This window comes from Muntiacus reevesi, chromosome 4 (genome assembly GCF_963930625.1).
Source record: "Muntiacus reevesi chromosome 4, mMunRee1.1, whole genome shotgun sequence".
NCBI classification, from domain to species: domain Eukaryota; kingdom Metazoa; phylum Chordata; class Mammalia; order Artiodactyla; family Cervidae; genus Muntiacus; species Muntiacus reevesi.
The window spans coordinates 31,430,607-31,451,887 of record NC_089252.1 but is presented as its reverse complement, the minus strand read 5'-3'; the positions used below and the strand labels follow the sequence as shown (position 1 = coordinate 31,451,887).

General features: G+C 46.1%; 1 protein-coding gene across 2 annotated transcripts in view; it reads right to left on the bottom strand.

The window, feature by feature from the left end:
* ANKRD29 (ankyrin repeat domain 29) overlaps positions 1 to 18,187 on the bottom strand; it is a 51,715-nt gene extending 33,528 nt beyond the window's left edge. For both annotated transcript variants that reach the window (XM_065932451.1, XM_065932452.1), the window contains exons 1-3: positions 18,095 to 18,187; positions 4,528 to 4,638; positions 1,528 to 1,626 (exon numbers count right to left, since the gene is read on the bottom strand). In XM_065932451.1, coding sequence (XP_065788523.1) covers positions 1,528 to 1,626; positions 4,528 to 4,638; positions 18,095 to 18,115 — 231 coding nt within the window. In that variant the 5' untranslated portion in view covers positions 18,116 to 18,187. The remainder of the gene's footprint in view (positions 1 to 1,527; positions 1,627 to 4,527; positions 4,639 to 18,094) is intronic.
* Positions 18,188 to 21,281: the final 3,094 nt, after the last annotated feature.

Below are 21,281 nucleotides of genomic sequence, written 5' to 3'. Positions count from 1 at the left end.
CAAAACATGCAGGGTGAGGTAATGGGCTCTCTTTGGCTATTTTTCCAGAATGGCCTGGCTCAGGGAATTCAGGGGATCATCCTTTCTGAAAGAACTACAGGGCAGGACCTCCAATAAGAGTGGATCAAGGAGAACCAAGCACTGCTGTCTCATTTGGAGCTTGCTCATGGATGCCCACCTGAGGTCTGAGTCACTGTGGACTGAGGTCACGTTCACCCTAGGTGTGACCTTGGATGTGACTCCACAAAGGTGAACTCACCAGGCCCTGGACTGGTCTGGAAATACCTGCAGCCTCCCTGGGCCTGAATGCCCAGTCTTCCACTGCTCCTCTGCATCGGACCAAGAATGGATCCTCCAGCCAATTGGGACTCCCTTGAATGAGTGTGCAAACAGGCTCCCATTTCAGTCCAATAGTCACCATGTGGTGGTATTTTGGGGGGAGAACCTATTTAACACACAGCTGGTCAGAGCAGCTCTCTGCAGACACGGTTTGGTGAGGATGGCTGAGGTAGGCTAGCCAGGGAGCCTCCCTAACAACAGGTGGGTGACCTGATCCTTCTAAAATATAATGATCTCTATGAAAATCCTATACATTCTACAACATCTCATCCCACGGGAAGAAGGAAGAACTGATATAGGCTCAGGGTGAACCATATGAATGTTTAAGGAGGTTTGGTTATGTCAGGTGCAACAAGGGCCTGAGGAGTTTTGTTCAATTAAAGTACAACCAATGGTCCCTCCTGGGCCTTCTTTAGACACAACATGGTCTGCAACCTGGGCTTCCTGTCACATAGGAAAAAAGCAACGATTAGAGTCATCCTTCAGTATCAGTAAGTTCTGCATTTGTGAATTCAATGAACCACAGAAAAAAATTGAAAAAATTCCAGAAAGTTCTAACTTTTTTTCCCACGCACCAGCAACTATTTACATAACTGGGCTTCCCAGGTGGCTCAGTGGGTAATGAATGCAGGAAAGCAGGAGACATGGGTTTAATCTCTGGGTCGGGAAGATCCCTTGGAGGAGGGCATGGCAACCCACTCCAGTATTCTTGCTTGGAGAATCCCAGGGACAGAGGAGCCTCGTGGGCTACAGTCCCTAGGGTTGCAAAGAGTTGGACATGACTGAAGCAACCGAGCATAGGTATTAAAAGTAACCTAGAGATGTTAGAAGCACATGGGAAGATGTGTGTAGTTATATGCAAATATTATGCTGCTTTTATATAAAGGACTTGAGCATCAGTGGCTTCTGGTATCCATAGGATGGGGGGTGTCATGGAACCAATCTCCCCTGCCCAGATTTGTTGGGACGGCTATACTCTAGTCCTTGTCCAATAACTAAGTTGTGTCCAACCCTTTTCCACCCCATGGACTGCAGCACACCAGGCTCCTCTGTCCTCCACTATGTCCCAGAGTTTGCTTGAATTCATGTCCCAAAGGACTCAACAGTCCTTCTTAGCAACTCACTACTGTGTAAACTTCACAGCTCTGTCACCAGCATTACTATTATTCACGTGCCAACCTGACCTACCTCTCTCTGGAGATTGATGTCCGCTCCCTGCAGGACAAGCTCCTTCACACAGTCTATGTGGCCAGCATAGGAGGCGACCATGAGGAGTGTGGTCCCATGCTGGAGGGAGGAGAGACATGTGAGCAGTTAGGCCACCATGACGTCAGAGAGGCACCGGAGAAGAGGCTGCCAAGGTCAGCTCCTCCCAGGACATGGCTGAGCTGAACGCAACAGCTCCCGCAGTAAAGAAAACTGCCTCATGAATAGTCTTATAAAGCAGATGATGCAGGAGAAAGCAAAATGACAAACTGCTGAGGCTGGAGTTTTCAATTTAAACATTCGCTTACTTCCATTACCATCAGAAACACAGTCCAAGTGAACCATGGCTACTGTATTTTGAGGCAGCAGCAATGGAATGGCCTTATTTTATGACTCCTATTAAATGATTCCTGAGCCAAAACACCATTACTAATGCAAAAAGGTGGGCTGAGTGACACTTGTCGGTTTTCTGAGTTTAGAATTCTTTGTCTTCAAACTTATTCAGGTAAAGATGCAATGAGAGGCTACAGAAGTGAGAATCAGGCGCCCCGGGGGCCACTAGCACAGAGGGACACACTGCTCACACTTTCCGGGGCTCATTTACTGCATCTTTAAAATGAGCAATTGGATGAGATGATTGCCAAGGTCTTTGCTACCGTTAGATTCCAGGACCTGGGGCTTCCCTGGTGCTTCAGTGGTAAAGAATCTGCCTGCCAATGCAGGAGACACAGATTGAATCTCTGATCTTGGAGAATCCCACATGCCGCAGAGCAACTAAGACTGTTTGCCACAACTACTGAGACTACTCTAGAGTCCCGGAGCCGCAACTACTGGGCCCACGTGCTGCAACTACTGAAGCCCATGTGTCCTAGAGCCTCTGCTCCGCAACAAGGGAAGCCACAACAATGAGAAGCCTGCACACAGCAACTAGAGAATAACTCCTGCTCTCTGCAAAAAGAGAAAAGCCCACACAGCAATGAAGACCTAGCACAGTCAAAAATGCATGAATAAAATAAATAAATAACTTTAAAAATGATTCAAGGACTTGAATAACTAATGAGAACCCACTGTATAGCACAAGGAACTCTACTCAATGCTCTATGGTGAGCTAAAAGGGAAGGAAATCCAAAAAAAGAGGGGATACATGTATACATATAGCTGATTCATTTTGCTGTATCACAGAAACACAACATTGTAAACCAACTATACTCCAATTACAATTAATTAAAAAAAAAAGAAAAATTTTCTATCGTGGGCACATTGGTCTCAAAATACAAATCAATCATGAGCTAGAGGAAGCACAGAGCACTTAACTTGGACATTTCACAAAGAAAATTTTAAATGTCAGGCTTTATCTATATTAAAGTAAGGGAAGATGAATGAAACAAATTACCCCAAAATGCTTCCTTATGGATTGCATTTCACTTCTATAACATGGTCAACTGAGAAAAAGTCAGAGGCTGGGACAAAGGAGAAAGAGAATGAAGAAGCAGGATCTGTGGATGTAGGAAGGGACACAAAGCTGGGAGTCAGGGGTGTCTGGAGAGGGGTGACTTTAAGAAAAATGAGTAAGTGGTGATCAACAAGGTCAGTGGGTGAGACCACAATGAACTCGGGTGATCCCACTCCAGAACTGTACAGTACCGCACTGCTGGCCAGCAATCCCCAGTAAGACCAGACAACCAGTTCACAGATGCCCAAGACCCCGCATCAGTCTGGGTCCTGGCAAAGAACAGACGGTACATTCACACTGGGATAACTGGAAGAAAGCATAATAAAGAGACTATTTATAAAGCTATGCTCTGGATGTAGGGAAACCACAAAGAAGAGGACCGACAGGGAGGGACAGTGGGGCTTTGATACCAGCCCAGGCCCCAAAGCACGAGAGGCAGGTGGTGGTTCCCTGGACAGACGGGGTGAGGGTGTTGCTGCCCGACAGCATAGGGGGGCTGGACTCCCCAATATCTCTGTCCTCCCAGCCTCTGATTCCCGCCAATGCTCCCACTGGCCAAACCCTACTGGAGATCGGAGGAAAGCGAGTGCCTGAGCGCAAGCCAGAGAGCTCTGACTCTGGGACACAGAGCAAGTGGTGAGGAAGTTACACGTGGGTCCGGAGGAGCACCCTGAGCTGTCCTGTGCCAATGCCCCGGGGGGCAAAGGGGAGCAAACTTTGATACCTCACTAGGGCTGGTGGCTGATATCACCTACCAAATTTGTGTAATAAAAGCTGGAAATGGCACACCCTATTTTCAGGAAAACAAGAAGGCTCCTGTGAAAACATTTCTATTTAATCCCTAAAATCAAAACATCTCCTTTCTCTCCTCATCTGAGGTCCTCTTAGTCCCCAGAGACGTGAAGTCCTGCTGAGAACAGAGATCACTGCCTCTGGCTGGGGAGGGAAGGACTCCGCAAGTGATGCTGCCAGCAGGTGGGAGGACCTGCTTTAGTTCCCCGCCATCACTGATAAGTGAATTGATGTTTGCAAAGGTAGAAGGAAATGAGGTTGGGTGGGGGGCTTCCATCTCTCGGCAGAAAAAATCCAACTCCTCCATACATGGCAGCCTCCTGAATCACCCCGCACCCCTTTTCTTCTTGGACTTGGCCAATTCCGATTTCCCAGGGACCTGTCTCTTCCCCTACTGTGGCCCCTCCTGTCTGATGCAGATAATGGTTTCCTGGATATGTTTCCCCACGGTACTCTGCATAAGTCTGAGCAAACTCCAGGAGAGATAGCGAAGGACAGGGAAGCCTGCCATGCTGCAGTCCATGGGGTCGCAGAGTTGGACATGACTTAGCAACTGAACAGTAACAATGGTGCTCTGGACTTTTTGAAAAGGATGAAGCAAGCAAACTCATGGTAAAGAGGACAAGCGCAGGGAAAAGGGGACAAGCACTGCGAAGGGCAGGTATTCAGCAGCGCTCTCATGCCAGCGGGGGACAGCCAGCTGCTAGCATGCGGGTACCGAATGGGCCGGTCCGTACACTGTCCCTACAGTCCACGTCCACGCGGCCGCTGTTCAGTAGCAGGCGGAGCAGGGTCAGGTTGCCCCTCCTCGCTGCCCAGAATGCCGCATTGGCAAGCGGGGTCTCCTTCTGCAGAAGCAAAATGAAACAGAATCTTTAAAATTGACCTTCATTAACGTGACCACTGCTACGTAAACACGTGCTGCCATTCAAAATGGAGAGTTTCCAGATGTGTCTTATCATTGGGAGGCGTGCTCCTCCCGCAGCGGGTCATCATTGCATACGAGGTATACTTGGCTATGGGATGAGGGTAACCCACGCCTGGGGCTGTGGCAGAGAGCAGGGTTGTTGATTACACAGCACTATTAATATTCTCCATTTCCCACCAATGTCCTCGCTTTCCTGCCTCTGTGTCTTTTTGTTCAGTTTCCTTTTTGCTTGAAAGAATTCTCCCCAATCCTTCAAGGCCAAGGTTCTGCTTAACTGCTATTTCTTCTCTGCCATGTTCCCAAATGTCTCTTATCTCTAAGCGGAGGGAAATCACTCCCAATTCTGAGTTTACCAGCATCTTTTCTGTGGCTCAGATGGTAAAGAATCCTCCTGCAATGTAGGAGACCTGGGTTCAATCCCTGGGTCAGGAAGATCCCTCAGAGAAGGGAATGGCTATCCACTCCAGTGTTCTTGCCTGGAAACTCCCATGGAGAGAGGAGCCTGGTGTTTGCAGCCCATGGGGTTGCAAAGAGATGAGTATGACTGAGCGAGCGACAAACTAACTTTCTGAGTTGTCAATGCTTTCTACTCAATTTCAGCCGCCTGGTTAAACGCCTTGCTCTCCCTCTACCAAAGGTTCTTTGATTCAGCTGGAACTCGCCAGAGGTTTCTGTTGAGAACAAAGAACTCTGGGCATGAAATGATGCTATGCAGCCTCAGGTGGATCCTTCACTCTAGTGTGGGGTCGTTTTAAAGTTGCTAAGTTAACTCTGAAACCATGACTATGGAAGGCACAGAGCTGGAGAACAGTTCTCCAGAATTAGAGTGGCAGAGCTGACTAAAGCACCACCTCCTTCTCTAAAATGCACTGATTTAGATTTGCAGAGAAAAGTCCATGGTGGGGGCGGAAGGACAGGCAGAACCAGACAGCTCTGGGTTTCAAGTCTGGTTTTGGGCAATGGACTGGCCCTGGTAAGTCCTGGTTTTCCCTTGCTTAGATGGAGATCACATGACATGTCCTGAAGTTTATGGTAAAAATTAAATGATGTAGGTTAAGGGAGGCTCAAGATGGAGTGGATATATTAATCTGTATCCTTATAGCTGATTCATGCTGTTGTACACCAGAAACTAACATATAACTGTAAAGCAATCATACTACAACTAAAAAATAGAAGTAAATTTTAAAAATGATGTAGGTTAACTGGCTAATACCGTATCTGGCATGTTATATGTGCTTATAAAAGCTAGTTTCCTTCCTTTTCTTTACAAAGTTAGAACCAACAGGCAAAATTTAAATCAGAGTATTGCTACTAATGACGAATTCACAGGATATTTTTTAGTATTCAAATTAACAGAAATACTTTTTTTGGTAGGCTGAAAGCACTCATCTCAGGGCTTCCCTGGTGGCTCAGATGGTAAAGAATTCTCCTGCAATGCAGGTAGACCTGGGTTTGATCCCTGGGTCAGGAAGATTCCCTGGAGAAGGGAAAGGCTACCCACTCCAGTATTCTTGCCTGGAGAATTCCATGGACAGAGGAGCCTGGTGGGGTCACAAAGAGTCGGACATGACTGAGCGACTAACACTTTCTTTCTTAAAAGCACTCATCTGACCCAGAGTTTTATCTGTAATACATCTTCTAAGAATATTGATACATTTTTACATACAGACCTAGGGAAAAGTGAAAGTGAAAGTTGCTCAGTTGTGTCCGACTCTTTGCAACCTCATGAACTATACAGTCCACGGAATTCTCCAGGCCAGAATACTGGAGCGGGTAGCCTTTCCCTTCGCCAGAGGATATTCCCAACCCAGGGATCGAACCCAGGTCTCCCACATCGCAGGTGGATTCTTTACCAGCTAAGCCACAAGGGAAGCCCAAGAATACTATATTCCCTTCTCCAGCTGATCTTCCCGACCCAGGAATTGAACCGGGGTGTCCTGCGTTGCTGGTGGAATTGAACTATGAGGGAGGCCCTAACAGTACCTAACTCACTATCAATAGTTAAAAAGCAGACACCAACAGTTTTGGCTGCTCCAAGGAGCCAACACAGGGAAAGTCCAGGGGTGGCAGAGGGGTAGCAGCATCTGGGGTGGGAGGATTTCACTTGAGAAGCCCTTCAGCACGTACCCAACTTAGCATTCTTGTACATTCTTGGATGAGAGTGTGGAGAAGCAGGGAGTGATAAGCAGATTACAAACATACTTGCAATGCTTTCCGGGCTCTTTAGGAGGGAAAAAAATTCACCTTAAATTGCAGGTGAACCATTTGCTTCCCCTGAAGGTGTAAACTGTACTGTCTCAGTTTTCACACTGAGTGTCTGTGGCTTTTACACCAGGCTGGGCCTGATGTTACAGTTGTGACTGCGAGAAGCCATGGCAGGCGGGTTTGACTTGTATATAAATCATGAAACAATGCCCCTTTAATAAGAAACACTGCACGAAGTATGGGAGGGTGAATCAGGAAGAGAATTTAATATGCACCATGGAAACAGCTCTGCTGGCTTTTCCGGAAACATGAGAACTTGAGAGAAGTAAATTGTAAATCATTTTCGGTGATTGTTTCACTTTAACCCCACATGCCTTTCAAAAACCATCTGGAAACCACAAGCTTCTATTGTCATGACAAGCTCTCCAGTCAGGAGCCTCTCCCGCCTTTAGAGTGGCCTCGGGGATTCCTCTCCTGCACAGGCTAGACATCCCCGTTTCATAAAAGGCTCCAGAAACTGAGCTTTGGGAAAAGGTGTAAATCTTTCATTTTCCCTCAAGGGCTTGATTTACTGGCAGGTGGAGGCATGAGAAGGTTGTTGATTTGGGGTAAGAGAGAGCCGAGTTCAAGTCCTGACCCTGCTGCGTCCCTGTTCTGTGACCTTGTGGGGGGGGTTATTTAAGTTCTCTCTGCCCCAGGAAAGTGAGAATAGTATTAATAGTGCTAGTATAGGCAATATCCTTGGGGGATTGGTTCCAGGACTGCCTGCAGATACCAAAATCTGTGGATGTTCATGTCTCTTATATAAATTGGCACAGTATTTGCATATAAGCTACACATATCTTCTCATATACTTTAAATCATCTGTGGGTTACTTATGATACCTTACACAATGTAAGGGCTATGTATATAGTTGCCAGGGCAGGGCAAATTCAAGCTCTTTTGCTTGGAACTTTCTGAAATTTTCTGAATACTTTTGGTCTGTGGTTGAATCCACAGATGCAGAACCGGCAGACACAGAGGGTCAACTGTGCCTCTGTCACGGGTTGTTAGAGCATAAATGAGGTAATATGTGCAAATGCACTTCGATAGTAAACACTCAAGAAATGTGAGCTCTAAAAGCAGAGTCCTCCTGTGCTTAGTCGCTCAGTCGTGTCTGACTCTTCGTGACCTTGTGGACTGTAGCCCACCAGGCTCCTCTGTCCATGGGACTCTCCAGGCAAGCCTGGAGTGGGTTGCCATGCCCTCCTCCAGGGGATCTTCCACACCCAGGGATCGAACCTGTGTCTCTTATGTTTCCTGCACTGACAGGTGAGTTCTTTACCGCTAGCGCCACCTGGGAAGACCAAGCTACTTCTTATCAAATGCTTATTCCATACCACTGGCACATCCTCTGCAACACAGCTCAGTGAAGTGGGAACATTACTACCCTACTGCTCAGATGACACAAGTGAGAACAACAAGGCATGCTGCAGCCCCAGGCAGTCTGGAGCTCGAGGCTAGGCTTTCAGCCATCCCCCTGCCTGCCTCCTGCAGAAGTCTCCTCCTGAGACAGCAAGAAACAAGCAGTGGCGACCCCGGCGACCCCCTTCCTAACCTCATGCCAAGCTCCTCTTCTGCCAACAGAGAAATTCCCCTGGCCTTCTTTCTCTTTACAGACCACATTGCTTGGTAAACTTCCAAACGTCCTCTGAGCATAGTATGCACATAATCCTAAAATGCGGTTTATAAAGGGCAGCCCTTAAGCCTTAAAAGGAGCCGATGCATGTGAAGATGCCTCACACAAATCCGAAGGCACTTCACCAATCCAGTGGTGACTATTTAACCTCTCTTGGTTTTCTGCACCTCTGGCATCAGGTTATCGGTGTGATATGATCAGTTACAGCAACAACAACCTAAGCTGGCTACTGCCCTGTGTCAGGTAGTGTGCTGAGCACTCTCATTGCTCTAACACTTTTAATTCCCAGAACAATCTCACAAGGTAGATGCTACTGTTCCCATTTTTAGGATAAGAAAACTGAGGCACAGAAATGACTTACTCAAGGTCATCCAGCTAGAAAGTAACTGAGCTAGGATTCAAACCCAAGTCTGTTTGGGTCCAGAGTCTGAGATCCTATATCTTATACCTTGTGAGAAAACCAGGGGACAATCTTCCACATATGTCATCTTCTCCTCTCTTCCCCTAGCCCTCCTTTACTGTTAGAATTTTGGCTCACACACTGCTCATTAGCACACTACCAGAAATTAAATACAGGAAGGAAGGGGAGAGAAACACAGAAGGGAAGTTGTTCCTTGTACAGAAATGGAATTTTGATTAAAAGCTAAGAGGGGGTAGAGATCTCAACTACTGGCTTAAAAAATGATTGAAAATCATGTGGATTTTAAGTGTGTATAATTAATTTAATCAAGAGAACACTGGCTTTGTTCAATGATGAATTTCTCTGGTGTTAGAAGCCACATTAAATGAGGAGATAAGAAGGGTGGAGAGACCACGTGCAGAAGGAGGTTTTTGAGATCTTACCGTTCCACTTTGTGCTAAATGGCTGAAATTTACAGTCACTTAAAAAACCTTAACTGAGCGTTAAACCTGTGTTGTAAGTATCATTACAGTTCTGCAAATGACAGGAAACCACAGAGGAAAAGTAGGTAATTTAGGGGACTTCCGCAGGTGGACCAGTGGTTAAATATCCACTTTGCAATGCAGAAGAAGTTGGTTCAATCCCTGGGGAACTAAGATCCCACATGCCAAGGAGCAACTAAGCCCATACACTGCCACTACTTAGCTCATGCGCCACAACTAGAGCCCATGTGCCGCAATGAAAGATCCCGTATGATGCAACCAAGACCTGAGGCAGCCGAATAAATAAAATATTAAAAAATAGCAAAAACCACTGTGGTTTTTCCAAAAAGCTAAACATCTGACCAAAAAAAATGTAAGTGATTTATCTACTCAGGCATTCTGCCATAGAGGTAGGCCTGTATAACACTGGCGTCTCCAAACTCAGAACTCAAGACCATGCTTAAAGTCTGTTTAACACATAAATGTTCAGCAGAGGCCAACTGACAGAGGTAGAATATGGCAAAACCAATACAATGTTGTCAAGTATAATAACTAAATAAATAAATTAATTTAAAAAAAGAAAGTAGTTTAGCAGTTTTCTGAAAGGAGGCTATTGAGAATACAGTGACTGCTAACAGGTACATAGTTTCTTTTGGGGTTGATTAAAATATTCTAAAATGGATTGTACTCATGGTTGCACAACTCTGAATATGCTAGGAAAAAAAAAAGCCACTGGAATGGACAGTTTAACTGGGTGAGTTATATGGTATGTGATCTGTGTTTCAATAAAGCTGTCAAAAAAAAATACATGGCTTTATCAATTTATTTTCCTGTGGCTCATCCAAGTAATTTCAGATGATTGATGAACTGGAGCTGATTCTGAGATAACTTACGTACTTTCAGAACAAGGGTCGAAAGTATAAGTTCCTGTATGTCTGGCCAAGGCAGGAGCAATTTCCACCACCAACATGGAACCCAGTATTCAGGGCTTCCCTGGTGACTCAGTGGTAAAGAACCCGCCTGCCAATGCAGGAGACATAAGAGACACCGGTTCGATCCCTGGGTCAGGAAGATCCCCTAGAGGAGGAAATGACAACCCCCTCCAGTATTCTTGCCTGGGAAATTCCATGGATGGAGGAACCTGGCGAGCTACAGTCCATGGGGTCACAGAAATGAACACAACTCAGCAACTAAACAACAACAAATCCTCTCCGGTAAGACATGATCAAGAAAGACCCAGGTATTATTCTTTATCTAGTGATCTACACTCTGGAATAGTGACTCCCCCTCACTGGGTTAAGGTCTAACTTACAAATTGTGCTGGACTTCTGGCAACCTCAGCCCAGAAGAATAAATCCTGAGTAGTTGAAATAGCTGTTATAAAGATAAAAGAAAAGCTATGACCAACCTAGACAGCATGTTAATAAGCAGAAACATTACTTTGCCACCAAAGGTCCATCTAATCAAAGCTACAGTCTTTCTAGTAGTCATGTATGGATGTGAGAGTTGGACTATAAGGAAATCTGAGCACCGGAGAATTGATGCTTTTGAACTGTAGTGTTGAAGACTCTTAAAACGCCCTTGGACTACAAGGAGATCCAACCAGTCCATCCTAAAGGAAAACAGTCCTGAATATTCATTGGAAGGAGTGATGCTGAAGTTGAAACTCCAATGCGTTGGCCACCTGAAGGGAAGGTGACTCTCATCAGGTGAGAGTCCCTCCCATGACCTTTCAAATGACTCATTTGAAAAGACCCTGATGCTGGGAAAGATCGAAGGCAGGAGGAGAAGGGGACGACAGAGGATGAGATTGTTGGATGGCATGACCGACTCCACGGACATGAGTTTGAGCAAGCTCCGGGAGTTGGTGATGGACAGGGAAGCCTGGCATGCTGCAGTCCACGGGGTCACAAAGAGTCAGACACGACTGAGTGACTGAACTGAATTGAACTGAAAGACAAAAGTCAATGTACTGAAATCCACGAGGTTTCTTCCACAAAAAAAGACTCAGACCTGCACTCTGAGTTCTTTTTACTTTAAAAACAATTCCAGCAAATATGTATCTCCTTTCCCAACCAGAACAAATTAGCAGTCGCCTTTTCTAATGAGTCAGATCTTCAGATGAGGTGGCCAAAGATGAGGAGAAGAGCTAACTCATTAGAAAAAACTCTGATGCTGGGAAAGATTGAAGGCAGGAGAAGGAGGCAACAGAGGATGAGATGGTTGCATGGTATCACCGACTCAATGGACATGAGTCTGAGCAAACTCCTGGAGATGGTGAAGGACAGGGAAACCTGGCATGCTGCAGTCAACAGGGTCACAAAGAGTTGGACAGAACTGAGCAACTGAACTACAACAAAATGTTGATAGAGGAAATTTACTGAGGGCAAAGCGCTACCAGCAAGAAGAGACTGTTGACAACATGACGGAGAAAGGATAAAACAAGTGTCCCGGTGGTTCAGAAGCAAATAGTCCTACGAGTGGTGACTCTGAGTCATCGAGAAGAAGATAAATTGTGGTTTCTAAAGCCCTATTTATCCACCCACAGACTCAGCCAACAGCTGAGTCTTCTCAATGCAGGCCTTGGAAAGAAAGGGCCTAGGGCCTCCAACCTTTCAGCCACCTATGAAAATGAAACAATGGCTCCAAAATCAGAGTCAATGAAAACATCATTCAATATCTACAAACTGTTAACACGTCAATTGCTAAAATTGACATTCACAAAATATTGCTGACACAATATAACCTGCAGGTCTGATTTTCCCAATATACAAGAACTACTGAATTGCAGAAAAATCATGGGCAAATGTAAATTAAAGGTTGCTGTTCTTAATTCACTCATTCATGTCTGACTCTTTTATGACCGCAGGGACTGTAGCCCACCAGACTCCTCTGTCCATGGGATTTCCCAGGCAAGAAGAATACTGGAGGGGGTTGCCATTTCCTTCTTCAGGGTATCTTCCCAACCTACAGATTGAACCTGTGTCTCCTACACTGGCAAGTGGATTCTTTATCACTGAGCCACTGGAGAAGTCTAAATTAAAGATTATTTGTTGCTAAATAATTTTAAAAGCAATATTATAAAAACCCTTCCAAAAATGTACAATAAAAGTGGTTGGGGGATCTTAGTTCCCTGACCAGGGATTGAACCTGGACCCCAAGCAGTGAAAGTACTGAGTCCTAACCACAGGACTTACCAGAAAATTCCCAAAAGTTGCTATTTTTTTAAAGATTCTTTTTTTTTTTTTAATGTGGACCACTTTTTGAAGTCTTTATTGAATTTGTTACAATACTACTTCTGTTTCATGTCTTGTATTTTTGGCCAAGAAGCATGTGGAATCTTATAGCTCCTCAACCAGGGATCAAGTCCACACACCCTGCATTAGAAGTGAAAGTCTTAACCACTAGAGCACCAGGGACGTCCTGTATATTTATCATGGGCTGTGGGCACATTCTGGCACTAGTGGTAAAACTGCCAGTGTAGGAGACGTAAGAGACACGGGTTTGAACCCTGAGTTGGGAAGATCCCCTGGAGAAGGAAATGGCAACCCATTCCAGTATTCTTGCCTGGAGAATCCCATGAACAGAAGAGCCTGGTGGGCTACAGTCTATGGGGTTGCAAAGAGTCACATGACTGGGAGACTAAACAACATGATATTAGCTGGGGCTAGTACATGGTTAGTCACCCAGCCCGCAACTCTCCCCTGCTGCCCCTCAGATCTTCTTTATGTGCCTTTTAGAACTCCTCTACTTTCTAAAAAATCACTGTCTTCCTCCTTCACCTAGCACCAAGCCTCCTGTCTCCCTGGGTGGGGGGCGGGGGATGGGGGTGCAGGGAGGGGTTGCTAAACCTGCTCCCATAGAAACACTAGGGCGGGGAATGGGGTTGGACTCTCCTCACCTGACTTCTAGACACCCTTTCTCAGTGGGTGTACACATCTCCGCTGCTTCAAGACTCAGGCCATCCCACCTTTCTCATCCTCTGCCCCACCCAACGTAGCTGTGGCCTCTGGATCGTTTTTCCTTCTTCACTGAAAATGTTGGCATCTTCCCTTCTGCCCACCCCAAATTCTGAGCTCATCCTGACTTTCGATTTACAAAACATCAGTGCCTCTGCTCTCCCACCTCTGAGAACTTCAGCACTCAGCTCGACCGTCCTCTCCACCCATAATCTTTCTCAGCACTCCCTGCTCCCATCTTAAAACACTTCTGTACGAAGATACTTGGCTCAGTCAGTCAAAAAATCTGCCTGCATTGCAAGAGACCCGGGTTTGATATTGGGTGGGCAATATTCCCTCGAGAAGGAAATGGCAACCCACTCCAGCATTCTTGCCTGGAAAATCCCATGGACAGAGGAGCCTGGTGGGCTACAGTCCACGGGGTCACAAGAGTCAGACATGACTTACTTTAGTTTTAGAACTAATACTTTACATATTGGGCTGGCCAAAAAGTTCATTCAAGTTTTTCCATAACTCTGATGAAAAACCCAAATGAACTTTTTGGCCAACCCAATACCATAAAATTCATCTTTTTAAAGGGGGGTTTGGGGGAGAATTAATACATATATATGTATGGCTGAGTCCATTCCTGTTCATCTGAAAGTATCACAACATTGTTAGCTGGCTGTACCCCAATACAAAATAAAAAATTCAAAAGAAAAAAACAAAACCCAAAACCCATGCTTTTAAAGCATATAATTCAGTGGTTTTTATTTTAATCTCAAGGTTTTACAACCATCACTTTATCCCAGAATATTTTCATCAACCAGGAGAAACCTCATAGTATTAACAATCACTCTCCATTACCCCCTTCTCCCCCAGCTCCTGGCCACCACTAATCTATTTTCTGTCTCTAGATTTGCCTATTCTGGACACTTCATATGAATGGTGGGGAGGGGTCTTCCACAGTGACTCACACGGTAAGAATCTGCCTGCCATGCAGGAGTCACCAGGTTTGAACCTGGGGTCAGGAAGATCCCCTGGAGAAGGGAAAGGCAACCCACTCCAGTATTCTTGCCTGGAGAATCCCATGAACAGAGAAGTGTGGTGGGCTACAGTCCATGGGGTCGCAAAAGAGTCGGAAACAACTGGGTGACTAACACCATATAAATGGAAACCTGTAACATGAAGCCTTTGTGTCTGGCCTTTTTCACTTAACATAATGTTTTCAAGGTCCATCCCCATTGCTGCACGTATGAGAGATTCATTCCTTTTGCTGGCTGAATGATCCATCATATGGATACACCATGTTATGGTCCGAATCTTGTGTCCTCTCCTCTCTGGGTTCGTATGTTGAAGTCTTAACCCCCCAGGGTGATGTCTGGAGGTAATCAGGTTTAGATGAGGCCATGAAGGTGGAGCCCCCATGGTGGGGTGAGTGCCCTTACAAAGAAAGGAAGACACGAGGGCTCACTCTCTCTCTCATCTGAGGATACAGTCAGAAAGTAGCTGTTTGCAAGCCAGGAAGTATGCTCTCACCAGAAACCAAAAGTGTCAGCAGCTTGATCTTGGGCTTCCTTCCCAGTCTCCACCACCATGAGATATAAATTCCTGACAGATGTTTTAATTTCTCCTGCATATACATCTAGAAGCAGAATTGTTGGGTCCTATGGCAACTCTATGGTTAATTTTTTTGAAGAATGACCAGACTGTTCTCTATTATCGCTGTATCATTTTACATTCCTACAAGTAATGGAGGAGGGTTCCAATTTCTCCACATTCTTTGTTGTTTTGTTTTCAATTTCTCCATGTTCTTTTGTTGTTGTTGTTTTCAGTTTCTCCACGTTCTTTTGTTGTTGTTTTCAGTTGCTCCACATTCTTCTTTTTGTTGTTGTTTTCAGTTGCTCCAGATTCTTGCCAATGTTTGTCATTGTCTGTCTTGTTGACTATAATCATCCTAAAGGGTGTGACTGTGGTGTCTCACTGCAGTTCTGATTTGCATTTCCTGATGGCTACTGATGTCAAATATCCTTTCAGTGGCTTATTGACCATTTGCATATCTCCTTGGGAGAAACTTCTATTCAGATGCTTTGCCCATTTCAAAACTAGGTTGTCTGTTTACTGTTGAAACGTCTTGTTGCCAAGTCGCTTCAGTCGTGTCCGACTCTATGCGACCCCATAGACGGCAGCCCACCAGGTTCTGCCATCCCTGGGATTCTCCAGGCAAGAACACTGGAGTGGGTTGCCATTAGAGTTGAAATGTCTATTATCATTTAAAGATGATCAGGTCTTCCCTGGCAGTCCATGCTTTCACTGAGGGCTCAGGTTCAATCCTTGCTGGTAAAGAATCCACCTGCAATGCAGGAGACACCGGTTTCTGGGTTGGGAAGATCCACTGGAGAAGGGATAGGCTACCTAGTCCAATATTCTTGGGCTTTCCTTGTGGCTCAGCTGGTAAAGAATTTGCCTGTAATGCAGGAGACCTGGGTTCAATCCCTGGGTTGGAAAGATCCCCTGGAGAAGGGAACAGCTACCCACTCCAGTATTCTGGCCTGGAGAATTCCATGGACTGTATAGCCCATCAGGTTGCAAAGAGTCGGACATGACTGAACGACTTTCACTTTCAGGGGAACTAAGATCCTCCAAGCTGTGTGCTGCAACCAAGAATAATAATAATAATAATAATAATAATAATAATAAAAAAGATGCTCAAGTCTCTACCATTTTAAAGCAAACAAACCCTTGGCCAAGTCTGGATTCCCACCTCAGTCACTGTTTCCAATTTTTTGAAAGAGTTCTCTCCATTTGTGGTTTCCACCCACTCTCTTTTTAAGCTATTACAGTCTGGCTTCTGAACACAACATTGCATTGAAACTGTTCTCAACAAGGTCACCAGAGCCTCTTCTGTTATTAAGTTCAATGGGCACTTTTCAATTCTTAGCTTGTTTGATTTCTCTGAGGCATTTAATTCTGCGTCCCTCTCCACCTTTATTGAAAGGCTAGAGATTCTTGGCTTAATGACTGCACATGCTTCTGATTCTTCTCATACAGTTCTGCCTGCCATTCCCCCGCCCTCCCATTTTCTCAATGGGTTTCTCTTATTCCACTCATTCTTAAGTCCTGAGGTTCTTTAGGAATTTGTTCTCAGTCCTCTAATTTATTATCTTTACATGATCTCACTGGGAAGCCACATTCAATCCCATGGGTTCAACGACCACTTAGCACTGTTCACTCTTAAATGTCATCTCTGTTTCCTGCCTAGACTACCTTCCTGGGCTTCCAGTTTGTACAGCTGTCTAACTAACATCTCTACTTGGACTCATCTCCATCCTGAAACTTTACATGTCCTACAACAAGCATTTTATCTTTCTCTCTCTGGCCTTCCCTAGCCCAGTGAATAATATCAATCACTAAACTCTGCTGATTAAAAATGTTTAAGTCATTCAACATTTGTCTGTTTTCTTCCATTCTCAAAATCTGTGCCCTAGTCTGGTACCTAGTCTGGTAACAAGATGTCTCCCAGCTCGGTTCTAGTCTCTGAACTGTTGTTGTTTAGTCCCTAAGTCCTGTCCTATTCTTTTGTGATCCTATGGCCCATAGCCAGCCAGGCTCCTCTATCCATGGGATTTCCCAGGCAAGAATACTGAAGTGGGTTGCCATTTCCTTCTCCAGGGTTATCTTCCCAACACAGGGATCAAACCAGTGTCTTTTGCACTGCAGGCGGATTCTTGACTACTGAGCCACCTGGGAAGCCCACCCCTCAGAGATCTTTCTGAGATGCAAATCTCACAGCGACGTTACTCTGCTTAAATGAGCTATTGTAAGAGCTGGGATCACACTTGCCGTGGAGGCAGACTCACTAGGGTTTCAGTCTGCACACCATTCGCTCACTGGCTGCACGGCTGTAGGAAGAGTTACTTAACTTCTCCATGTTTTAGTTTTCTTATTTAGAAAAGGTGGTGGAGATGGGGGGGTGGGGGCGGCGGCGGTGGCAAAGTACCGTCTCGTGGTTACGCCGGAAGGTTCAGAACTTGAACCGTGGAGCCCCTGGGTCAGAGTTGGGCACATTTTATGTGCTCAGTACATTTTAACTAATGTTTTTATTAACATCTTCAATAGAGGCAAATCAGTGAACCTCATTTTCACCCGAAAATGAGGGGGTTAAATGAATGACTTTAATAAACTCTTTGGTAATCAACTGCAGCCTGGTAATCAATTGCAGCTCGCTCGGCGCTGGTCCCTCAGCTCCAGCGTCGAGAAAGTGTTCCGGAAGGAAGCAGCAGTGGGGCGGCTGGCGGTCGGGAACACGGATGCAGGAATCGGTGCGGCAGCCCGGGTCCCCGCGAGGAGCGCCGACCCAGGGCTCCTTCCCCGTCCCCGCCCGCCCGTTACCCCGGCGACAGTCCCCGCCGCCCGGCGCCCCGCGGCCCGGCTCACCGCACCTGCAGCCAGAAGTGCGCAAAGCCTCTCCCGCAGAGCCCGCGCCCCCAGATCACGAACCACAGGGGCAGCCCAGCCCGGCCGCTTCCTCCCGGTCCCCGCAGCCCACCTCGGGGCGGCGCCCACCCCTTCCTGCGGGCCCGCGGGCGGCTCCGGGCGGACGGAGGGTGCCGGCCCCGCCGCTGCAGTTCGGCCGCCCGCCCGGCGCGCCCTCCCGCAGGCGCGGCGCTCACCTTGAACGACATCTTGCACATGTCCGCGGCCGCCCCGCCGGGCCCCGCGCGCTTCCGGCCCGGACGTTCTGCACCGGCCTGCCTCCCTCCCTCTCCCGCCGCCTTCCGCAGAGGGGCGGCCTCCGCGGCGCCGCGCGCTCCCGCCGCCGCAGACCGGGCCGGGTCGGGGTGGGGGAGGAGGGGGAGGGATGAGGAGGAGGGGGGGGTGGGAGGAGGGACGGAGGAGGGAGAGGGAGGGGGGACGGAGGAGAGGAGGGGAGGGAAGGGGCACCCCCTCAGACGACCCATCCCCACCCCACCCGCACCGCCTTACCTACCACACAAACACTCCCAACTCCGCTCGCACTGTGCACACACTACACACACACACACACACACACACACACACACACACACGCGCGCGAGGTTCATGCACGCACCGCTGCACACTCACAACCTCACATCACTCTGCACACATCCAGACTCTCTCTCTCACATCCAAACTGGACACCCCGCTCTGCACACTCTCCAGCCTCCACACACACACAACCCTAGCCACGTTCTGAAAACCCAGCTCCGCTCTTAACCTACTTGATAATCCACGACAAAGCTGATTTAAGCTAACTGTGCCGTTCATACACAAAAGAAATAAGCATATCAATGTTTCAAAAGTTGTATAAAAATTTTGTTGTAATTCAATATGCTGACATCCTGATACGTCCTCCGTTATGAAGATGTTTCATATGCACTAAAAACCTAATAATTTAAAATAAAATTTTGGTTTAGGAGGAAAAAACACACATCCACACCCCTCACATACGCACCGTCTCTCCCACGCACACACTCCATGCACATCCACTTTTCTGTCTCACATGCACACACCCTCTGCACGCACTGCAGTCTCTACACAGTCTGTACATTCCGCACACACAGGTTCACAATCAATACAAAGATCCACACACACAGCCATGTATACACACCACACACACACACACACACACACACACATCCTTCAGTAGGGCAGTCTGCATCAAATGACTCTCAGCCTTCATTACAGCACAAATATGATGATGATGGAAATGAAACATGAGAAAAAAAACTTCACCCATCATCTTACAACTCTTTCAAATGGCTATTTTCTGTCCTTCTACGTTTTCTTTTGCTTCTTTTACTTTTCTAAGAATTTGAGTTTTGTTCCTCTTGCAGAAAAGAGCTGGGAAACAAGCCTTTTGATTGAACGAGTGATAAATGGTATTTTACCTTTCTGACGGTGAAGGGCACAATTTGAAATATACATATATTCCTCCACATTTTTATCACACAGTCAGCTCCTCCTCTTGACCTTTCCTGCACACCCACAGTATGTATGGCAGTCATTGTCCACTCCCTCATACAAACTGCTGGCTGATTGCCCGGGACTGATTTGAGGGAAATAAAAGTGGGAGAGTCATATTTCTTAAAAATATTTTATTTTTAAAGTATAAAAAGCAGTAATAGCCTTTCGAGAAAATATGAATGCTAAAGTAAAAGTGGACATCTCACACCTTCCTACTACAGGAATCCACTCATTTTCCCTGTCATCTCTGTTTGAGCCTCTTCCTTTTCCTCAAATAAATTTGTAATGAATTTTTAGTTTAAAAGTTAAGAAATACAGCTTCAAGTTGAAGTTCATAAAGGACATAAAATGTTTATCTTGTATAAATACGGTGGATAAATTGTATTGCTTTGTGTTTAAAACAATTTTAAGAAAAAGTGTACCAGAATTTGATAGGAACTTCTAATTGTTTAAATCAAGAAAGAGGGACTTCCCTGGTGTTCCTGTGGTTAAGACTCTGTACTTCTACTGTAGGGATCCTGGGTTCAATCCCTAGTCAGAGAACTAAGATCTGGAATACCATGTGGTGTGACCAAGAATAATAAAAAAAATTTTTTTTTAATCAAGAATGACTCAAAACTTTTACCCTGCATTTGGTGTCTATGGATGAGATAGTTTTGACGTTGATGAGATAGTTTTGATGTGACATTACCTTATAAGTAAGATCAAGCATCATAGGTTTTGTTTTATTAACAGTTTTGATAAAAAGAGAGAATGAAAAGAAGTAATATTTTGAGTGCTATAGAGTACTTTGAGTGCTAAGGTGCTTCCTTTATAAGAATGCTTTGAGATGGGTGTTATGCCCATTCCATCGTTGGAAAAACTAAGGCTCTGGAAGGTGAAGTCATCTGCTCATGAGAGATCAGGCTAGAACTTGACGTCTTTCTGACTCCAAAGCCTGTTTCCTTTCCACAACTGCACTTGCCACTCAGAGTAGTTCTGAGCATCGTCTCTGGCCGGGCTGCTGATGGAACTCTTGTCAAAGTCTCAGGAAAGAATGTGCCTGGACCCCCTCTGGCATGCCTGGGTCAGTTCATCTTCATGAAGAAGCCCCCAAACAGAGCAAAACTCTCCTACTCACAGCCAGGCACCTCCTTCTAAAACCACCTGCTCCAAAACTGAGCAGGGACCCACCAGCCCTCATACAGGAACTTGAACCCCTGTGGCCCCATCCCCATATTCAAAAACTTTCCCTTTCCCAACAGAAGGGCTCCGCACTTGTCAGAGGATTCTCCTCGTTACCCCCCTCCCTCCCATCCCCACAGCTCTCTTATGTCTCCTCTCGGTCTGGTGTGCCGCAACCCCAGTCCTGACCTAGCGAGGTCACTCCCAGGCCAAGCCCTTTCCTGAACTGCTGCTCAACCCTCCCAGCTTTGTTGAGCTCCTTCAGCAACCCCACTCTGTACCACATCCCTCAGCCTGTGATCTGTGTTTCTTTAGACCTTGCTCCTACTTCTGACTCCTCCAGCGGAGTTTTAAATCTTCAAAGCCAGACTCTGAGTCTTAGCATATGTCTTTTCTCTTCTTCAAGGGCTCGTTTCAGCTGGAGTTATGGTAGGTGGTCAAAATGTATTAATCATTTATTGAATAGATTCAGGAATTGTGTTCTTTATATCTATACTGTTAGAAAACCCACCACTCTTCCATAGACACCCACAACACAGAAGAATAGACATCTGTGTTCAATTCAAATGAGGCCGTATTTGTTATCACTGATGTTTACACGAACACAGGCTGTAATGTGTTTGTTCTAGATTTTGCACTGTCCCGGTTTATGTTGCAGCAGGACTTGCTCTAGACAGTACTGTGAAGTGGGTCAGACTGGTTTACTGA